Source organism: Ctenopharyngodon idella, chromosome 18, assembly GCF_019924925.1.
Source record: "Ctenopharyngodon idella isolate HZGC_01 chromosome 18, HZGC01, whole genome shotgun sequence".
In the NCBI taxonomy this organism is placed as follows: Eukaryota; Metazoa; Chordata; class Actinopteri; order Cypriniformes; family Xenocyprididae; genus Ctenopharyngodon; species Ctenopharyngodon idella.
This window is the reverse complement of record NC_067237.1, coordinates 13,454,163-13,474,736: the sequence shown is the minus strand read 5'-3', so window position 1 is coordinate 13,474,736 and position 20,574 is coordinate 13,454,163. Positions and strand designations below refer to the sequence as shown.

Genomic DNA, 20,574 nt, shown 5'->3' with positions numbered 1-20,574 from the left:
GGCGGAAGATTCGCTTTCAAAGCTAAATGTAAAAGCAGCTATTAAAATGTGTCCCGCCCCTTACCATAACCGCCAGTTTCAACACACTACTAACTCAATCAGGCCCCGCCTCTTTATTCTGCATATGAATTATTTAAATGAGGAATATTGTGACGTGTTCGTTCGCAGAAGAAAACTCAAGACTACAATGGAGGCGTTTCATAAACTGTGACTCTGATATAGAGAATAACTGGAACTTTGCAGAGCTTTTTCATGCTTAAACAACACTAAAGAGAGATGAACTCAGATCCTTCAACCACGAAAAACCTGACCAATGCTAAATGGTTGCAAACCTCTGCAAATGCAAGATGAAAACCCCTGTTTCGCCACATTGATTGCACTCTGCGTGAACTTTGAGGAAGATCAACTTTTCTCACCCGCTGTCATCAGCTAGCTTTCAGTTCTTCATGGTTTCAAACCTCATGACACAGCAAACAAATCATCACCTCGACGTGAAGACAGATGCTTTAAAAAACCTCCACTTCATTTCTTTCACCTTTGAATATCTTCATCATCTGCTGCCTGGGGACAAGGCCAAGTTTGAGTTTCATTTTTACCACGTTCATTATTTGCTCTTGAAAATGTCTGCAGGATACGAGAACAAAAAAAAAAAAAAAAAAGCTTAGTCCTCGAGGAACAAAAGCAAACTTCATAACAACACATGAAGTTAAGAGAGACATTCGTCAGCCTGTGGCTACGAGAGGAAGCAGGCTTCATCAATCTGAGAAAGCAAGTCTTCTAGTTCCTAACGCTCACGTTTGTCCTGCTTTAGTGCTATGTGACCGAATACAAATGCAGCATCTGTACCACCTCCCTTCAGCTGCAAAACAACTAGAACAACATTAGAACTGTTGTTGTGTGTAATCATCTCATTAAAGAATAAAAAATAACATTTCTTCACTTCCTTTCTTCTGTGCAATACAAAAGGAGATCATCTATGGTGCTTGTTCAATCTAGATATGGCATGTCAAGAAAGACGTGTCACAGCTATTTTGATGACTTGCAACCGATGATATTTGACCACTGGCGTCCAACTGTGTCTGGCGTGTTTTGACACGCCATATTTGAATTGAACATTGTCAATCATATGGTCATATGGGTTTGGAGCAACATGATGGCAACTAAATGACTACAGTTTTCATTTTCTTTTTCCTTAAGACAGTGGCTCTCGACCAGTGGCTCTTGCCTTAACAATACGAGACCTCAGCAAACGGTCAAAGAGGCCTCAAGATGACTAAATGATTTAAAAGAAAACAAAACAATAAGCTAAAACAACTAAAAATCAAGATATTTATTAATTTATTTCACAAACTCAACCATTGATTTTTGTCTGTGAAGAACCAGGATACTTGGAAAACTGATATATGAGAAAGCCTCACTTGAAAAGTATAATTTAGGTCATGTAAAATGGTAACACTTTAGTTCAGGGTCCAATTCTCACTATTAACTAGTTGCTTATTAGCATGCATATTACTAGGATATTGGCTGTTTTTTAGTACTTATTAAGCACATATTAATGCCTTATTCTGCACCATATTCTACATCCTTAATCCTACCCAATACCTAAACCTAACAACTACCTTACTAACTATTAATAAGTAATTAGTCGTAGTTAATAGCGAGAATTGGACCCTAAACTAAAGTGTGACCATATATATATATATATATGTTTAGTGCGATTCTGTCTAAAGGAATATGAAGTAAACATGTGAATATATCAATATCTCTCTAAATGTGCACACTTCTGGACTAAAAGCACTGATGGATGTTAGTAATCACAAACACAAATAAACTGGAGCATATGCAAATTAACATGTATATGAAATATGAGTAACTATAGATTGATTTTCAATGTTGATTTTGCACAGAAATGACAGTCACGTAACCATTTTTTAAAATCACAAACAGTCGTCAAACATCGAAACTAGAGTCTTTCTAATGATACGCATTTTGTCAAGATTAAATATGAATGTCATGGTAACAGTGAACGTAAACAATAAGCGTGCCACACAAGTCCTGAAAAGTGTAGCCAAAACATCTCGATCGCCCCCAGGTGGTTGGTCCTAGTATAGGTCATAAACCCCGTCCTCTCTGTGTAATCTAGTGGGACATGAGACAAACTACACAATCAAATTACACTTCAAATATTTTTCCAAAGATTGTTTCTGTCATTTTATGTAGTTTTATCACACTGATGTAAGTTCAAGCTTTCGTTTTTTAAATAAGTCTGGGTTTTAGTTAGTTATTTGATGCTATAAAAATGGGGGTTTAATGTCATGATTGACAGCTGAGATTGACAGCTTCTCTGAGCGAAGTAGTCACAGAGACTTTTTTGGGGATTTTTGGGAGGAGATTGGAGCTTCGACTTTAATTTATACATTTCCATAACTGTAATTTAACACTGACATAAGTTGTTCTGCAGTAAACTGTACTAACTGATTCTGCGGGAGTGTGGGCGGGGCCTTGATACCGCGGCTCGACTTCACGCTCACTACTGCACAGACTCGGGTTCCAAGATGTCAGCGCCACATTTGGAAACAATCATGTAGAAACTAGGAGTATCTACAGATTAAAACATGTTTTGAAAACAAAGCAAACGCATGAAGGAAACAAATGATCCTATAGAGGCAGAGCTTTGAATACTGTTGTGGACAATGAGAGGCCTTGGAGTCAAAAAGAATGAGATTCACTGCTTTAAGACGAAGCAAATCGATTGATTGTTATCATCTCATGTTTCTCATGTTTTCAGTAAATTCATGTTCTCCAAACGTCCTCTAACACATGATGAAAACACCTATGACATCAGCACTGCTGCCAAGCCTCAGTGCATTTCATTACCAAACTATCCCACCACACACATCCATGATTCAAAGGAGTTAAAAAATGAATAATTAAGTTTCCAGCATTGTGCAGCGATGAGAGGCTCCTCCACTGCGCTCAATCCTGCAACAAAACTCAATTTGAATCGATTGTGTGTCTCAAATCCTGGATGGTTTTTCCCACGGGATGCAGCAGCATGTGTGCGGCCACTAATGCGAGAGATTTTCTGTGTTTTTATCAGGCTCGTCTCCAGCTTCAGCTCTGAGATGTGAGGTGGGCCACACAGCTGCACTAACAAACAAAACGCACTAAAAATACAAAAAATGTAAATCAGGATATGTTACATTCTAAAAAGGGATTTAGTTTAATTAGTTGTGCTTGCAGAGTGTTGCCATGGCTCCACTCACATTGTCCTCAGAAAATGTAGTATTAATCCATTATTTACTGTCTATTTTTTCTACATTTACTCCAAAGCCAAGACGTGATCCTATGTTGTGAAATAGCAACTAAAACTGAGATCTTTTCATTTTTAAAATGCAGTAAATGAGTTTTTGCGGTGGATTTCTGTACCGTTCCCACTGAGGGGCCTCAGTTGCTTCATTTAATAAGTAATTACAAATGTAATGAAGCAAAAATGAGTGTTAAAAATTAGCATTTATGCTGTGATACATGATAAAATGTGATTCACGGGAAAAAAAGAAAGGCTGCATCTGAAATTGCATACTTCCCTTCTATATAGTAGGCGAAAAACAGTATTGACATAAGAAGTACACTATATTGTCAAAAGTATTGAGACACCCCTCCAAATCATTGAATTCAGGTGTTCCAATCACTTCCATGGCCACAGGTGTATAAAATCAAGCACCTAGGCATGCAGACTGCTTCTACAAACATTTGTGAAAGAATGGGTCGCTCTCAGGAGCTCAGTGAATTCAAGCGTGGTACCGTGATAGGTTGCCACCTGTGAAATAAGTCCATTCGTGAAATTTCCTCAGTACTAAATATTCCACGGTCAACTGTTAGTGGTTTCATAACAAAGTGGAAGCAATTGGGAACAACAGCAACTCAGCCACGAAGTGGTAGGCCACGTAAAATCACAGAGCGGGGTCAGCGCATGCTGAGGCGCACAGTACGCAGAAGTCGTCAACTTTCTGCAGAGTCAATAGCTACAGACCTCCAAACTTCGTGTGGCCTTCAGATTAGCTCAAGAACAGTGTGTAGAGAGCTTCATGGAATGGGTTTCCATGGCCGAGCAGCTGCATCCAAGCCTTACATCACCAAGTGCAATGCAAAGCGTTGGATGCAGTGGTGTAAAGCACGCCGCCACTGGACTCTAGAGCAGTGGAGACGTGTTTACTGGAGTGACGAATCACGCTTCTCTGTCTGGCAATCCGATGGACGAGTCTGGGTTTGGCGGTTGCCAGGAGAACGGTACTTGCCTGACTGCATTGTGCCAAGTGTAAAGTTTGGTGGAGGGGGATTATGGATTATGGTTGTTTTTCAGGGGTTGGGCTTGGACCCTTAGTTCCAGTGAAAGGAACTCTTAATGCTTCAACATACCAAGACATTTTGGACAATTTCATGCTCCCAACTTTGTGGGAACAGTTTGGGGATGGCCCCTTCCTGTGCACAAAGCAAGGTCCATAAAGACATGGATGAGTGAGTTTGGTGTAGAGGAACTTGACTGGCCTGCACAGAGTCCTGACCTCAACCCGATAGAACACCTTTGGGATGAATTAGAGCGGAGACTGTGAGCCAGGCCTTCTCACCAACATCACCGCCTGACCTCACAAATGCGCTTCTAGAAGAATGGTCAAAAATTCCCATAAACTCACTCCTAAACCTTGTGGAAAGCGTTCCCAGAAGAGTTGAGGCTGTTATAGCTGCAAAGGGTGGGTCAACTCCATATTAAACACTACGGATTAAGAATGGGATGTCATTAAAGTTCACGTGCACTTAAAGGCAGGCATCCCACAACTTTTGGCAATATAGTGTATGTTCGAATTCACTGTACTGAAAAGTCCTACTACTTCTGGAGAGATTCTGAAGTGAGTATACGATGGACACTTTACTATCCCATGAGGCCACAGGAGAGGTGAAGCGACGCCTCTGACTCTGGTAGGTCACATGACAGTGACAACATGGTGAATTTAGTCCGGATTGCGTTCATACTACACATATTCTTACTATATATAAAATACTTTTTTTTACTCAAAATAAGTAGCTACTCAAGAGAGTATGAGATTTCAGATGCAGCTAAAGTCTATGCTTTGCTGCATTTATATGTTTATATGTTTGTATGACACTGAGGACTGGAGTAATGATGCTGAAAATTCAGCTTTGATCACAGGAATAAATTACATTTTAACATATATTCACATAGAAAACAGTTTAATTAAATTCTAAAAATATTTTACTATTTTTACTGTATTTTTGATCAAATAAATGCAGCCTCTGGTGAGCATATAAGACTTCTTTCGAAAATATTTTTTTAAAAAAATGACCCCGAACTTTTGAATCGCAGTGTAGTTGCACTTGAGAAACTTGTTTGCAAACTTTTACGAAACAAGCCAAGACCACTTGGAGAAAAAAGTCCATCAGTGTTTCTGAAGATGTTTCCTCTCACTCACGCTCATCCCTCGTGAGTGTGTGAGTAAATCTGACCACTGCTGTACTGATGTGAGTCGCTGCCTGACGTGACCTTGCCTGCGGGTCTGTCCTGTAATGTCACACACACACACCTGTTCGCCACAATCTCTCTCATTATGTCCAGTCATCAGTGAGTCACTGGCCCCTAATGGCCTAATGCGACTGTATGACACATAACGGAGCTCAAAGCATCGCTCACATTAAAAACCCTCATGATCCCTGCAGGAAACTGACATTCACAGGAAAAAAAGAAAGTTAGGAGGAAATTGGACAGAAATTGGCTTCTCCTGAGAGATGAATGCAGAGGTGTGGAGTGATGTTACGAGAGAAGGTCACATCCCAGCATGCACTTGGGGCGAACAGAGCTGAAAGGGAAGATGTCATTAGAGGAAGTAGATCATGCATCACAATCTCGGAAGGTCTGGACAAAGCCACTGTTGCACGGACCGCTTCGAGACCTCCGGACGCCACTGCGGCGCTTCTTTAGAGGACAAAACAAGTGGAGGGAGTCGGTCTTATCTTACAGTTCTCGACCGGCAGATATTGAGAGAAAATCCCTGTAAAAATCTGCAGCTTATCAGAGCTTTTGTTTGGAGAGGAGAGAACCGGTCGGATGGTCTTATCAGACACAAAACACAATCACAGCTAGAAGATCAACACCTCACACAGATAAAACAGCAAACTGCAGTGTGGAAGAAGACTAAAGCTAAACTACAAGATACTCATTATATAACATGATTACATTTTTGGATAACATACAGTAAAAACAGTAAACTGTTTCGCAAATGAGGGTCAATTCAACGCTGGATTTGCAGAAAAGATTAACATGACGACTAGTGGATGAGTTGAATCAATTCCACAGCAACTACATAAATTTACCCACTAACTATTCAGAAACGTCTAAAAGTTGTAACTTCTTCCTGAGTCTCTCCATCAGTGTCGACTCCGGTTTGAACAATGTAAGGCTGAACACCGTCGTCATTTTGTCTGCGTGAGATTCTCCAGCTTTGTTGTTGATGAGCAACCGAAGCTCGAGCTGTTAAAGCTCCGCCCCCTCTTCTGGAAAGGGGGCCGGGAGCAGCAGCTCATTTGCATTTAAAGGGACACACACAAAAATGTTGTGTTTTTTCTCACACCCAAATAGGGGCAAATTTGACAAGCTATTATACATGATATGTGGGGTATTTTGAGCTGAAACTTCACAGACACATTCTGGGGACACCAGAGACTCAGATTACATCTTGTAAAAGGGGCATTATAGGTCACATCATTTACATGAACTATCTAAACAAAATCTTTTCCAAAACAACAATAAGAACAATGCTAGACTGACACAAAACAAATGGATGTTTTCAGATGTTAAAGCGGACCTATTACAAAGTCTTAATTTTGTTTTTAAGCTCCACTAGAACAGGTTTTCCTGCTTGAATGTTGATTATTTTCCTCATATTCTCCATTGTTGCAGCTCCTCTCTTCCCAGTCTGTCAGTAACGCTCTGTTTAGTTCCTGTGAACCTCCTTCTGAAAAGCACACTGTGCCCTAATTGGCTGGCTGGACCAGTGTGTTGTGATTGGTCAAGCGCTGTGTTTGGGAAATGTCCCACCCCTTACCATAACTGCCAGGTTTAACTAACTCAACCAGGCCCCGCCCCTTTATTCTGCATATTAATTATTTAAATGAGGAATATTGCGACATGGACAGGTTATATGGTAAAGCAGATACTTTGCTCGGTTCTCAGTGGAAACGTGGGCTGGTTCTGAGAGCGAGTTCACAGGAAAATGGTGTGACTTTCTTCATTAGACTTCAGGAAAGAGGATTTAATCAGACCACCCGAGACACCGGCAGCTCAATCAATCAGTCAAATTAATCAATCAATCAATACTCACCTCTCCATCTCATACTCTTTCAGGCCCGGCTTCACACGTTTCATCACCTACAAGGAAACACACACTGAAATCAGATAAGAGCGCTTTACAAAATATTCAATTAGCCATCCATCTCCATCATCACACTGAGGGATTCCCTTTCCCCTCTCCAGATAAAGTCTAATAATCTCAATGAACTCTCGCCGGCAGTCGGAGCGCGCAGACGGCAACGAGAGCCACAGAATGGCTCTGAAAATGACCAGCAATTGCCTTCAAATTACAGAACGACTCATCCATTTGATGAGATAACAGTCATTTGCAGCGCGGCAGAGAGAAATGAGGGAGAGCGTGTGTCGAGGGCGGATTAGAGGGGCTGTTTGATGATTGCAGGTTAGGAAGCTTTTATTTTAATCGAGAGTCTGAGTCACACCGCACAGCGGCACTGAAGGATCCCCGGGAGACTGCGGAGATCAGGTTGTTTCAAATAATGGCAGTATGTTGGGTGACAGAGGTAATATGATACTTATAAGCATAAAGAATAAGAATTTTTTCAGCAAGGATGCATTCAATTGATCAAAAGTGACAGTAATAACATAGACATATAGACATTTATAATGTTACAAACGATTTTATTTCAAAATAAATGCTGTTCTTTTGAACTTTCTATTTATCAAAGAATCCTGAAAAATTAAATGCATCACGGTTTGCATAATATGAAGCAGTTTTCAACATTGATAATAATCATAAATGTTCCTTGAGCATCAAATCATCATATTAGAATGATTTCTGAAGGATCATGTGACACTGAAGACTGAGTAATGATGCTGAAAATTCAGCTTTGATCACAGAAATAAATGACATTTTACTATATATTCACATAGAAAATAGTTGTATTAAATTGAAAACATATTTTGAAATTTTTATAGTATTTTTGTTTAAATTAATGCAGCTTTGGTGAGCAGAAGAAACTCAAAAACATTAAAAAAAAAATCTTACCGACCCCAAACTTTTGAGTTTAGTTCTATTAGATACATTCAAATAGAAAATGGTTAATTGAATTTGTAACAATATTTCACAATATTATTGTTTTTACTGTATCATTCTGAGAAAAGAAAGAGCGAGAAGGAGCAAAAAATGATCGCTTAGCACGTCTGGCGCTGCATTAGACGGTCTCCTGAGAAAGATCACCTGTCGCAGGTGAACAGGGATGCGGTTCGGCACTGCAGCGCTGGGAGTTTGGGAGGGACGAGAATGAGCGGCGATGATTGGCTCAGGTGTCGAGCGCTGGGTTTTAATGACGTCCCACGAGAGGGACAGGAGGAGAGTGGCGAAACGGATAGACACGTTCATGGTAAATTCTCATTTGTCCCTCTATGTTCTTCCAGTGCTGAATATAAATGACTCATTAACCATATAAAAAGGTCCAGTGTGTTCTGATGCATCTTCTGTCAGATTAGGAGGGTTTAAGGTATACAAAAAACAAAGAACGCAGTCAGAGTTTCTATAAGTGACAAGAAACCCAATGGAATACATACAGTAATCGAATTCAGAGCTATATTAATTTAATCCAAAGGGAAATTGATTTTTAACAACTTATAAACCGTTAAAGACGGGCTTACTGTGAGCTCCGAGGTTGTTAATCGATGGTATTTGATTCAGTTGAAGCCGTGAGCCAGCATTATTTCAACTTAGTTTAAAAATAATCATGCTTAACAGTGGAATTCCTGGCAAAAAACTACATTTCCCATGATTTGTACAGAAAATTACACCAATCCAATGCCAAATTAGCTCCGCCCACTCCCAATGAGTGCACCGCGAATGAAGCAATCAAGTCAATCTCGCTATGTTTACAAAATACTTAATTTCAAATTTCTACATCGTTTTTAATTTGATTATGCCGTTTGCAATGCTTCATGGGATTGTAGTTCTTTCTCCTCACTAAAGCCGTTAAGCACACAGTTGTGTTTTTGTTCCAATTTTCAAAAACTTTTTTGCTTCAAATCAAAGTTTGTGTTGTGATTCACCTTGTAGCTGATTGGTTTGGTTCATGGCTTATAACACTTTTAAAAATCCCTATGGGAAAAATGAATGGAAAAAATACTTCCAGAACCAGTGCCAATGAAAAAGTGCACTCTATTTGCTGTAATATGCCAGAAAAACACTGACATGTTCAAATCTGAAGGGTTTGAAATCAAAGTACATCTGCATAAAACATAAATTTATGTTGACATCCTCCTAAACTATTCTTGTCTGAATAGAGTTAATGAAACTGCACTATATGTGTGGGATAAAATATATAAATGCTTGATTGATTGAGAAAACTAATGCTATTTGAAGATATTTAAAACAGTACCATTTCATGCATCTCTAAACTGATATAGAATATCAAGACGTTAGTTTCTGTTCAGAAATTCACATTTATGCATGTGACATTTTGCCTCTATTAAGATCAACTTACAGTGCATTACAGCTGAAAATCGAACCACTGACTCGGGCATTATTAGCGCCAATAAACATGCCTGAAACCAGATCTACATATAGTCCATTATTCATATCTGTAAGGTTCAAAGGTCAAATAAACGTTGTCCGCTCTTGTCAGACTCAATAAAACAGTAAAAGCCTCTGGACTTGAGCTGAACTCTTAATCTCCGCGCTTTCGCCTCAGCTCTCTTCACCGCAAAGACAAAATCAGCATTTAGTCGGTCATTTACATTTCAAACTAGCAAAACTTGCTGCTGTAAGCATCACTGACAGACCGCTGCACATTCAGATGAATCTCACGTAACCCGTCAATAATAGCTCACAATTCACCTCAAAAACTAAAGACATGCATGTTTTGCTTAAAGAAACTGAAGCCTATTTTGAAGGCCTATTGAGATGGAAATGAAAAAGTCAAAGGTAAAATATGTCCATTTTTGAGTGAAATATGACATTCAGTCAAAGAGCTGGAGAGAAAAAGAAGAGATAAATCATCCAGAATCTATTCTGAGATCTTCACCCAGACATTAAATCAAGCCGACAAGCGTTTTAGACTATTAACTCAAGGAAAACCACTTGATTCATTGGGTCTCAAGAATATGATTTCACTTAAAGTGCCCCTATTATGCTATTTTAAAGGCACCTAATTTTGTTACGGAGGTCTCCTACAATACCTTCACATCCATCCAAGGTCAAAAAACATCATAATATTCATTATAGCATCAGCTCTTTTCTCACAATGTCTGAAAAGGTTCAATAAAGGATAAACCCTGCCTTTCTGAGAGCCTGCTCTGCTCTGATTGGTCAGACGGCCCAGTCTGTTGTGAGGCGGGTCAAAAGTAGACATTGTTCATGGGCAGCCAATGAAGATCACAGGCTGGCATTATGCAAACCTACGTAGGTTTGAGCAGGAAGTGAGACTGGAATTACTGATGACTGGTTTCAGTTTAGAATCGCTTCTTTCTTTCCAACTCCATTCATCTGCATTTTGATCTTTGAAGACCTTTTACATTCACAATCAGCTCTAATTCACACTACATGAAAGAGAATATCTTAAAAAGCATAATAGGGGCACTTTAATGGTAATGATTAATGCTTCTATTAATGATTCTTTCAGAATTTTGAGGAAGAAAGATGTTCGGAAATGTTTTTCCATCCACATCAGCACAAGAATAGAGGCGTCCCACAACCATTACGGAATTGAATGTCATAAAAAAAACAAGTGATTCTGAATAAGAAATAGATTTTGATTCTCAACCGCTCAAAGGTTTCCCGTGGCCGTACAGTGAACTCTTCGATACCCCTCGTTCCTCATTTCGGCATTCAAAAAACAATTTGTTTCCATTGTGGCCGTGACTCATGTCCCTCTTAAACTGAATATCCAGTAATAAGGGAAGACGAGAGGTTACAGCCGTGAGATGTTTGTCTATATCAGCTCTGGCGGAGACTGGCACTTATGAAGACCTATGTGTGTTAATATGTGCCGAGGCCTTTACTGCTGGAACTGAGAGATCAAAAGAGCCTCAAAATCTGTCCTTCAGACCTTCAACTGAAGATCGACCCGGTCTGCCAAGGTCATTCTCTATCTGATGAGGTGCTGGGGCTATTTTCTTCAGATAATGCAAGGACAACCATTCACTGCGCTTCTACAATGCCGTCTATACAAGTGGCTGAATCCTGACCACTAATGACTGAAATCTTTCTCAACAGTTTTAAAGGAATAGTTCACCTAAAAATGAAAATTGTCAATATTTACTCACGCTCATGTCATTCCAGACCTGAACCCTTTTTTTGTTTGTATGACCCATGCACTTTAAGTCTTTATTATATACCGATACAAATTTTTATACTTTTATAATAAAACTACATGAGGCAAATGAAGTAAATAATGACAGACGTATCATTTATGAGAGATTTATTCCATTAAAGGGGACCTATTATACCCCATTTTACAAGATGTAAAATAAGTCTCTGATGTCCCCAGAGTGTGTATGTGAAGTTTTAGCTCAAAATACCCCACAGATAATGTTTTATAGCATGTTAAAATTGCCACTTTTAGTGGCTGAGCAAAAACGTGCCGTTTCAGTGTGGGCCCTTTAAATGCAAATGAGCTGCTGCGTTCGGCCTAAGAGGGAGGAGCTTCAAGAGCTCGTTCTCCCCTGTCAGGATTCAGTCAGGATGCACTATAATGTCAGAAACTGCGAATATATGGTGCATGGAGATAAAACAGGTATAGTTTAGTTCAATTACGGATATAACTTCTATTGCCTTCTTGTTTTTATCCACTACATTAGTACAAGGCGGTTGTACCAGACCCCATTTTACTTTACCGATGAGTTTTATGATGTTTATTGTACTTCACACAAAATATGAAGCGTCTGTTTTCACTCTAGAAAATCACTGTAAGAGCTTTATAAAACACAGTGCAAGTGTGCATTAAAATATTATCCATAAACTCTCTCTCTCTCCCTTGCATTATCATCAACATACACAGCGAAGTACACAGAAACACTCGTTACAACTAACAGTAAACAAATATATAAAGACCTTATGCCTTTTCGGGTGGTGCTTAATAAACTGGTAAACTTTATATCCGTAAATCAACTCCGATGAACAGTAATAAAGTGCTCTCACCTTCATCACTGCCGTATCCAGTATCACTCTGGAGACTGTAATCTGGATCATGAACAGTTTGTACTGATCTATCCTTGAGTAACAACTTTTTAGCACAATCTCTGTTTTGTATTGTCCCTTTGTCTTGACATTCGTTCACAAAGCAGTCCGGTGTAAAATGATTCGCACAGACATAAACGAATTTCGTAATTCGTTTTCTTTGAAAACAAAATGAATCCACCTCGTCTTCAGCGGCTCAGATTTAGGGAGTAAATGGAGAGAGCTATGTGGATTAATGCATCCAGCTATAGAACACCTAAAACGCTTGGGAGACGTTCTCGTCAGTGCAGCAACGGCGGACTCGCTGTGAATGCGCTCAGGGCGGTTCTATGTTAAAACGGCAGTGTCTGTCAACATTCGTGGGCGGGGCCTGTGGCTAATGTGACGTCACACTGCCAGGGATCTGGAAACGGCTTGTTCTGAGACACTGCTTATGATTTATGGGGATTAAAATAAAAGGAGTGGGTGGATTTTTATCATTATAGGGTGGTTGTGTACACACACTGCCAACACACATTTATGTCCAAACACCATGCAAAAGTGAATTTTGCATAATAGGTCCCCTTTAAGAGCAATCTGTTTCCTTAAGAGGCAGGTTGCGTGGAAATCTCTCAATAACTGCGACATGAATCGATGTTCACAAACCCTTCTGATGTAACGATCAATGTTAAAGCCAGCAGTTACTATGATAAATATGGTCTTAGCTTAAACACACAGTATTAATTCATGTACAAACCACAGACTGGCACATTAAACTATTAAAAAGGCTTTTTATTCATTAATGGATATCAGGAACTTATTCTACCACAAACCATCAATCTTGGATTATTAAATTATTTTGAGTCTCTCAGAGTTTTATTCACGTCGGCTGCTCGACTGCTGTGCATTTTCAGACATTTGAAACGTCATGTTCCCTTAATAAATACCGTATAACTGCACATATATCAAGAGTCTGTGTTCATCTGTCAGGGGAGCAGAATTACATACATTATGAGAGTGGCGTGCGTTACGTGATTGGTGACTTTATTAGAAAGTAATTTACAAGAGCAAATTGTGCCACTGATTGCATAATTTTTGTTTGCATTGTTTTAGCATCTGATTCAATAAGGAACTGATAGGTAAACTACATTGTAAAAAAAATATATATATATTTTAATAAACAAAACAATTTACTGTGTTTGTCCAATTTATTTGTCCACTGTATTTGGATTGGCTCAACTTTTGGGAAGTAAGTAAAACTCAAAACAGCCCATGGAAAAAGAAACAAAATATGATGAATTGTTTTTTTTTTTGTTTTTTTTACAGTGTAGGTAAAATAGCTCAAATTTGTGGTCATATGTGAGATACATGTTACGCTGCAAAAATGATGATCTTACTTGGTAATTTTGTCTTGCTTTCCAGTAAAAATACATACAAATTCTTAAACCAATATACATTTACTTGAGAAACTACTTATGATATTAAGTCTTGTCTTCTGAAAAATGCATCAAAAAGAAGCGAGTTTGTGTTTAAAACAAGAACAAATATCTGCCATTGGGGTCAGTGGGGTATTTAGTAACTAAATACAGCTGTGTGCAGCAATTATCGGGGTTCAAGTGCTTTAAGGCCTTTAAGCACATGCGTAAAAAGGTATTATGTTTTAATTAGCAAGCCTGTAACCATCTCGATCATAGATGGAAAAGACCATTTACAGCCAATACAGGCAATTTACCATAGGAAATATAAGTTTTTTTTAACAGTTATCAAGGTTGAGCCAAAAACCTAGGACTAGTTCACTAAAGTTGTTTTTTGCAATAATCTCCAATATTTAACGAATGATTTGACGGACATTGGCGGTCCTAGAGGCAAAGTTGCTCAGAATGAGGAGTTCTACCATGTGGTATGAATCTCGTGGGCATGCGCAAAAATTTCGCACAGGTCTCTAGGGCTATGAGTCAAACAGGCCCAGACTCAAATTTCATTGGCCGATGGCGGACATGTTTTTTGAGATACGTCAATGTGCTTATAGACTATCATGGCACCTTGGACAAAGACACTGTATGCCAATTTTCAAGTTAATCGGACTAATGGTGTTGTAGTTATAGCCATTTTCATGTTTTTTTCCCCTGTTATAGCGCCACTAAGTGGCCAGTCACCGCGTCCTTTTTCACGTGACCACACAATGAGCTCTTACACAGGTGTGCCAAGTTTGGTGAAAATATCTCATTCCGTTCACGAGTTATAGCCATTTTAGTAAAAGTGGCTCCACCCACTTTGAAAGTTTTGACGGCCCTTAGGGACCGTGAATCGAAATTTCAACTTTTTTTGATAATTACTGACAATCAGACTCCAGATAATCTCAATGCACTGGTTTGGTTCCGATCGGGACAAAAAGCATGAGCCATTATGTTATGAGCCATTTCATACTTTTGACCGCTGTAGCGCCCCCGTCAGGACGATCGGGGCGAGCCTTGGTGACGTTGTAGACGGTGTGAGTACTACCAGCCCTCAAAAGTTTCAAGTCTCTATGACTTAAGGTTTGGTCTGCCCGATCACTTTTAGGGGAGAATGCTGATCCTTGGAAATTTTAACAATTACAATAAGGTTTCAGCGCTACATGATTAAACCCCTAAAAAGATGCAGGCTTTTGTGCTGAAATATCAACTGTTTAGCATTCTGGTATTGCCTTGTATCTGTGAAGGATAAATGCAATGCTGGCCTAGATACTGATCAAACGAGGTTTAAGATTTTGGAAGCTGCTATACTATTCACTGTAAAACACTGCAGCATTTCCCAAAACATCAAAAGCCTAAATAGATCATAGAAGGCTTATGATGCTTTTGAGAAACACAGTCCCAGTCCTTCAGAGAATTTATCAACTCTTACCACTGTCATCTAAAGTCAGATGTCATCTAACTTTAAAAAGCAAAAAGCATGCCTTTTAGGTTTTCAAATCTGCCTGTAAAGCTCAAGAACACTCTAACCCATTAAAAAACTGTGTTGAGCCTTATGGACGTGACACACAAATGTTTTACCTCTTTGTGGGCTTCACTGGAAATGCGGTTGGTGTAACGCAGAACTTCCAGCTCCATGTCAGTCTTCAGAAGACGACTACAGACAGAGAGAGAGATAATGTTAATCATAATAAAAACAATAATGTGAATATGAAGATATAACATCTTAAAGCATTAATAAAAACAAGAGGCTGCATGTTACAGTGATTTTTACTATGAGAAAACATGAAGCTACAACTTAAAAACTGTTGGAGAATGTAGAAATCAACAGATGCGTTCACGCTACTGTTCAAAAGTAAAGATCTACTCACAAAGGCTGCATTTATTTGATTAAAAATACAGTAAAAACTGTAATATTGTGAAATATTATTATGATTTAAAATAACTGTTTTCTATGTGAATATATATATATATTAAAATGTAATTTATTCCTGTGATCAAAGCTGAATTTTCAGCATCATTACTCCAGTCTTCAGTGTCACATGATCCTTCAGAAATCATTCTAATATGATGATTTGCTGCTCAAGAAACATTTATGATTATTATCAATGTTGAAGACAGTTGTGCTGCTTCATATTTGGAGGAAACAGTGATACATTTTGTTTCTCAGGACTCTATGATGAATAGAAAGTTCAATAGAACAGCATTAATTTGAAATAGAATCTTTTGTAACATTTTACAAAAGCATTTACCATCTCATTTGATCATTTTAATGTTTCCTTGCCAAATAAAAGTATCAATTTCCTTCTCAATGACCTCAAACTTTTGAACGGTAGTGTGTGTCAGCTATTGAACAATGGTTCACACAGGCTCATCCAATCAGAAAGTCTGATGAAGACTGAACGTCTCTGATAAACTTTCAACCCTAAATTTAGCCCAAACACAGCAGGACTGACGTCAGAGAAATCAGCACTTTTTTCTCTCCTTAGTGAGTTACTGTTTTTTTCTTCACCTCCACCGTCTATTCCTGGTCGAGCATCTTCACTTGTGTCTTAATGAAGCTGCCTGCATTACTGAAGCATCTTGACATCTCCTATGACTCAGTGTGAATGTGCAAACTTTCTAATAACACGTCTAAATATAACACTGCACACACACACACACACACACACACACTGAGAGAGAGAGAGAGCGGTAACCCATGGTTACGATCAGCGATGTGATTTTTATCTCTATTCCAGGGCACTGAACGTTTAACACACGGATCATGGGATCTCTTTCATCAGGAATTCTGCAGTAAATATGGGGTTTGTTAAACAGTATGAGGATTGATGTTATAAAAATATTTACTTGTCTGATTTGACAACTCATGTTGTTTGTGTGCACGCCTCGAACAGTCAATATGAAATCAAAATTGACACCGTTTTTTTAATGCATGTTCTTGGTCTGTGAATAATTCATCAGTGCATGTTATTCGATAAAAAATGTTTATATTCATAATTTTTCAGCTGACATCACTATCAATATCTCAGTACAGATATATATCAGAAGTACACCATCAGATTGCAGAAGCAAAGCAGGCTGTGAATGCAGTTTTACTGCAGAAATTTTTTACTACTGAACAAGAAGTGTCTTTCAACCTACATTTCTGATGGAAACCAGCTCTTTTCTAAAGCACTGATCACAGACTTACAAACACATGAAAATTTATCAATAATTCACCACCCATATTAGTAAATAATGTCTGCTTTGGAAAATAAAGGGTATTTACTTGTCTTAATGGATTACCAATCAAAAATTTGGGGTTGAAAAGATTTGCTCACCAATTTTAGTTGCATTTACAGTAAAAACTATAGAAGCTTGTTTCCGCCACGGAATAAAAAAATAAAGGATAATTTCGACTTTTTATTTCGCAATTCTGACTTTATATCTCAATTCTGACTTTATAACTCACAATTCTGACTTTATATCTCAATTCTGACTTTATATCACAATTCTGACTTTATATCACACAATTCTGACTTTATATCTTAATTCTGACTTTATAACTCGCAATTCTGACTTTACAACACGCAATTCTGACTTTATAACTCACAATTCTGACTTTATATCACACAATTCTGACTTTATATCTCAATTCTGACTTTATAACTCGCAATTCTGACTTTATAACTCACAATTCTGACTTTATAACTCGCAATTCTGACTTTACAACACGCAATTCTGACTTTATAACTCACAATTCTGACTTTATATCACACAATTCTGACTTTATATCTCAATTCTGACTTTATAACTCGCAATTCTGACTTTATAACTCACAATTCTGACTTTATAACTCACAATTCTGACTTTATATCTTAAAATTCTGACTTTATAACTCGCAATTCTGACTTTATAACTCGCAATTCTGACTTTATAACTTGCAATTCTGACTTTATAACTCGCAATTCTGACTTTATATCTCAATTCTGACTTTATAACTCGCAATTCTGACTTTATAACTCACAATTCTGACTTTATAACTCGCAATTCTGACTTTACAACACGCAATTCTGACTTTATAACTCACAATTCTGACTTTATATCTCAATTCTGACTTTATAACTCGCAATTCTGACTTTATAACTCACAATTCTGACTTTATAACTCACAATTCTGACTTTATATCTTAAAATTCTGACTTTATAACTCGCAATTCTGACTTTATAACTCGCAATTCTGACTTTATAACTTGCAATTCTGACTTTATAACTCGCAATTCTGACTTTATATCTCAATTCTGACTTTATAACTCACAATTCTGAATTTATATCTCAATTCTGACTTTATATCACAATTCTGACTTTATATCACACAATTCTGACTTTATAATCTCAATTCTGACTTTATAACTCACAATTCTGACTTTATATCTCAATTCTGACTTTATAACTCACAATTCTCACTTAATATCTCAATTCTGACTTTATAACTCGCAATTCCGACTTTATAACTTGCAATTCTGACTTTACATCACACAATTCTGACTTTATATCTTGCAATTCTGACTTTATAACTCGCAATTCTGACTTTACATCACGCAATTCTGACTTTATAACTCGCAATTTTGACTTTATATCTTGCAATTCTGACTTTATATCTCAATTCTGACTTTATAACTCACAATTCTGACTTTATATCTCAATTCTGACTTTATATCACAATTCTGACTTTATATCACACAATTCTGACTTTATAATCTCAATTCTGACTTTATAACTCACAATTCTGACTTTATATCTCAATTCTGACTTTATAACTCACAATTCTCACTTAATATCTCAATTCTGACTTTATATCTTGCAATTCTGACTTTATAACTCGCAATTCTGACTTTACATCACGCAATTCTGACTTTATAACTCGCAATTTTGACTTTATATCTTGCAATTCTGACTTTATAACTCACAAATGCGAGAAAAAAAAGTCAGAATTGTGAGATAAAAATCACGCTTTTTTATTTTTGATTCAGTGGCGGAAACAAGCTTCCATAACTTTGTGTGCAGGTCTTTGATATTTGCGAAATGCTTCATCATGGAGAAGCAAACGGCAAATTCTCTCTGGAAATCTTGAGGTAATAAGTGAAGGTGAGAAACAGAAGGAAACAACCATGTTAGCAGGAAAGTGAAGGGAAACCGTAATGAGCCGCTTTCCAGCGAGTAATAGAGGAGAAAACCTAATGCACACAACAGCGAGAGAAGCACGCAGACCATTACAGCCAAACACCGGCCTTATAGACCTGCCGGGAGGCTTGAGAGAGAAAGAGAGCGATTGATGGCAAATTGTTTGTGGTGTTGTCATGAGAATGAAGAGCTCTCAGTCATGACAGAGTCATTCTGCTGAAATTAGCTGAAGCGTTTCATATGCCTTTTAACAGCGACTCCCTCATGAGAAGAGCGTTTGAGTATCATTTGTTTAATATCAAAAATTCACATTTCTATGAAGAATAACATAATGAACATATGATTTCAGTATATTTCATTGTGTCTGAATGCTTAATGATGCTCTGTTAATTAAATACAAGAGTGATTAAACAAGCTGATCTTCTCAAACACATTAAGAACAAACTTTTAAAACGATGCAATGACAATCAAAACACAAAAAGATGAAACAATCCAACTTCACCCCTAATGAAGCTCCAGTAATTGCCGTCTACTTTACCTTTCATCAATGATCAAACGTTTGCTAATTGGAATAACTGGCAAACTTGCTTTGATTTTGTTAATTGGACTTTAGTAACGAGCACAGTTTTGAGCTTTAGTTATTAAGACATCAATCACATATAGGTTGCAGAACAAAAGTCTAAATCGAGTGAAACACAGTGTTAAAAGGTTCAAATGTTTTGACATTTACGTCTGTGATATAAATAACACTCACCACTCCACAATCACAGGGTGCAGCAAGGAATTATTCACCTGAAACCTGCAGAAGAGAAGAAAAACATGATCAAAACAACACAAAATAATGTTTTGTGTCATTTCCAACACTACATCTATTGTTTTAACATTTCAACCCCCGTGATGTTTTGTTTGAAAAGTGCGCTTGTGCTCTTTGTTTGACATCTGCTTTGATATTTTGTATCTAACGCAATGACATTCACACGTTTAATTACTTTCTCATGTATAAATGTTCCAGTAACAGACAACGGTGAAGATCTTTCTCATTAGGAGTCTTTTTGTGCATGAGTCTAAACGGGTCCGTCTTTTTATCCGAGCACATGGAGGTTTCGTGTGCTACTTTCCCTGGAATGAGTTTCAGGAACAGAACTCTGAATAATGGATGAAACTCACTGGCTGATGCCTTCAAAGGACGCTTCACGACAGGTGCTGCCGCTGTCAGTGTTCACTCCCCGCTACAGACACACAGAGAAAGAGACGTTAAACCTTCTCATTATCTCGTTATCCAAGGTAATAGAACAGAAGTAAAATCACACTGTTACTTCCACTGTGGATGTCTGAATTATCACAATTTCCCATAATTCCTAACAGAGGGAGACTTATGAAAACATACCCAGGTCACGATTCACCCCAAAATGAAAAATAAATAAATAAATAAATAAATAAATATTATATATA

The 20,574-nt window shown here is 37.9% G+C and overlaps 1 protein-coding gene across 4 annotated transcripts in view; it reads right to left on the bottom strand.

Moving 5' to 3' along the window:
- The window catches only part of LOC127500105 (xaa-Pro dipeptidase), a 294,666-nt gene that overhangs the window by 32,224 nt on the left and 241,868 nt on the right, over positions 1-20,574 (bottom strand). For all 4 annotated transcript variants that reach the window (XM_051871030.1, XM_051871028.1, XM_051871031.1 and 1 more), the window contains exons 7-10: positions 20,290-20,351; positions 19,877-19,921; positions 15,539-15,614; positions 7,395-7,441 (exon numbers count right to left, since the gene is read on the bottom strand). In XM_051871030.1, coding sequence (XP_051726990.1) covers positions 7,395-7,441; positions 15,539-15,614; positions 19,877-19,921; positions 20,290-20,351 — 230 coding nt within the window. The remainder of the gene's footprint in view (positions 1-7,394; positions 7,442-15,538; positions 15,615-19,876; positions 19,922-20,289; positions 20,352-20,574) is intronic.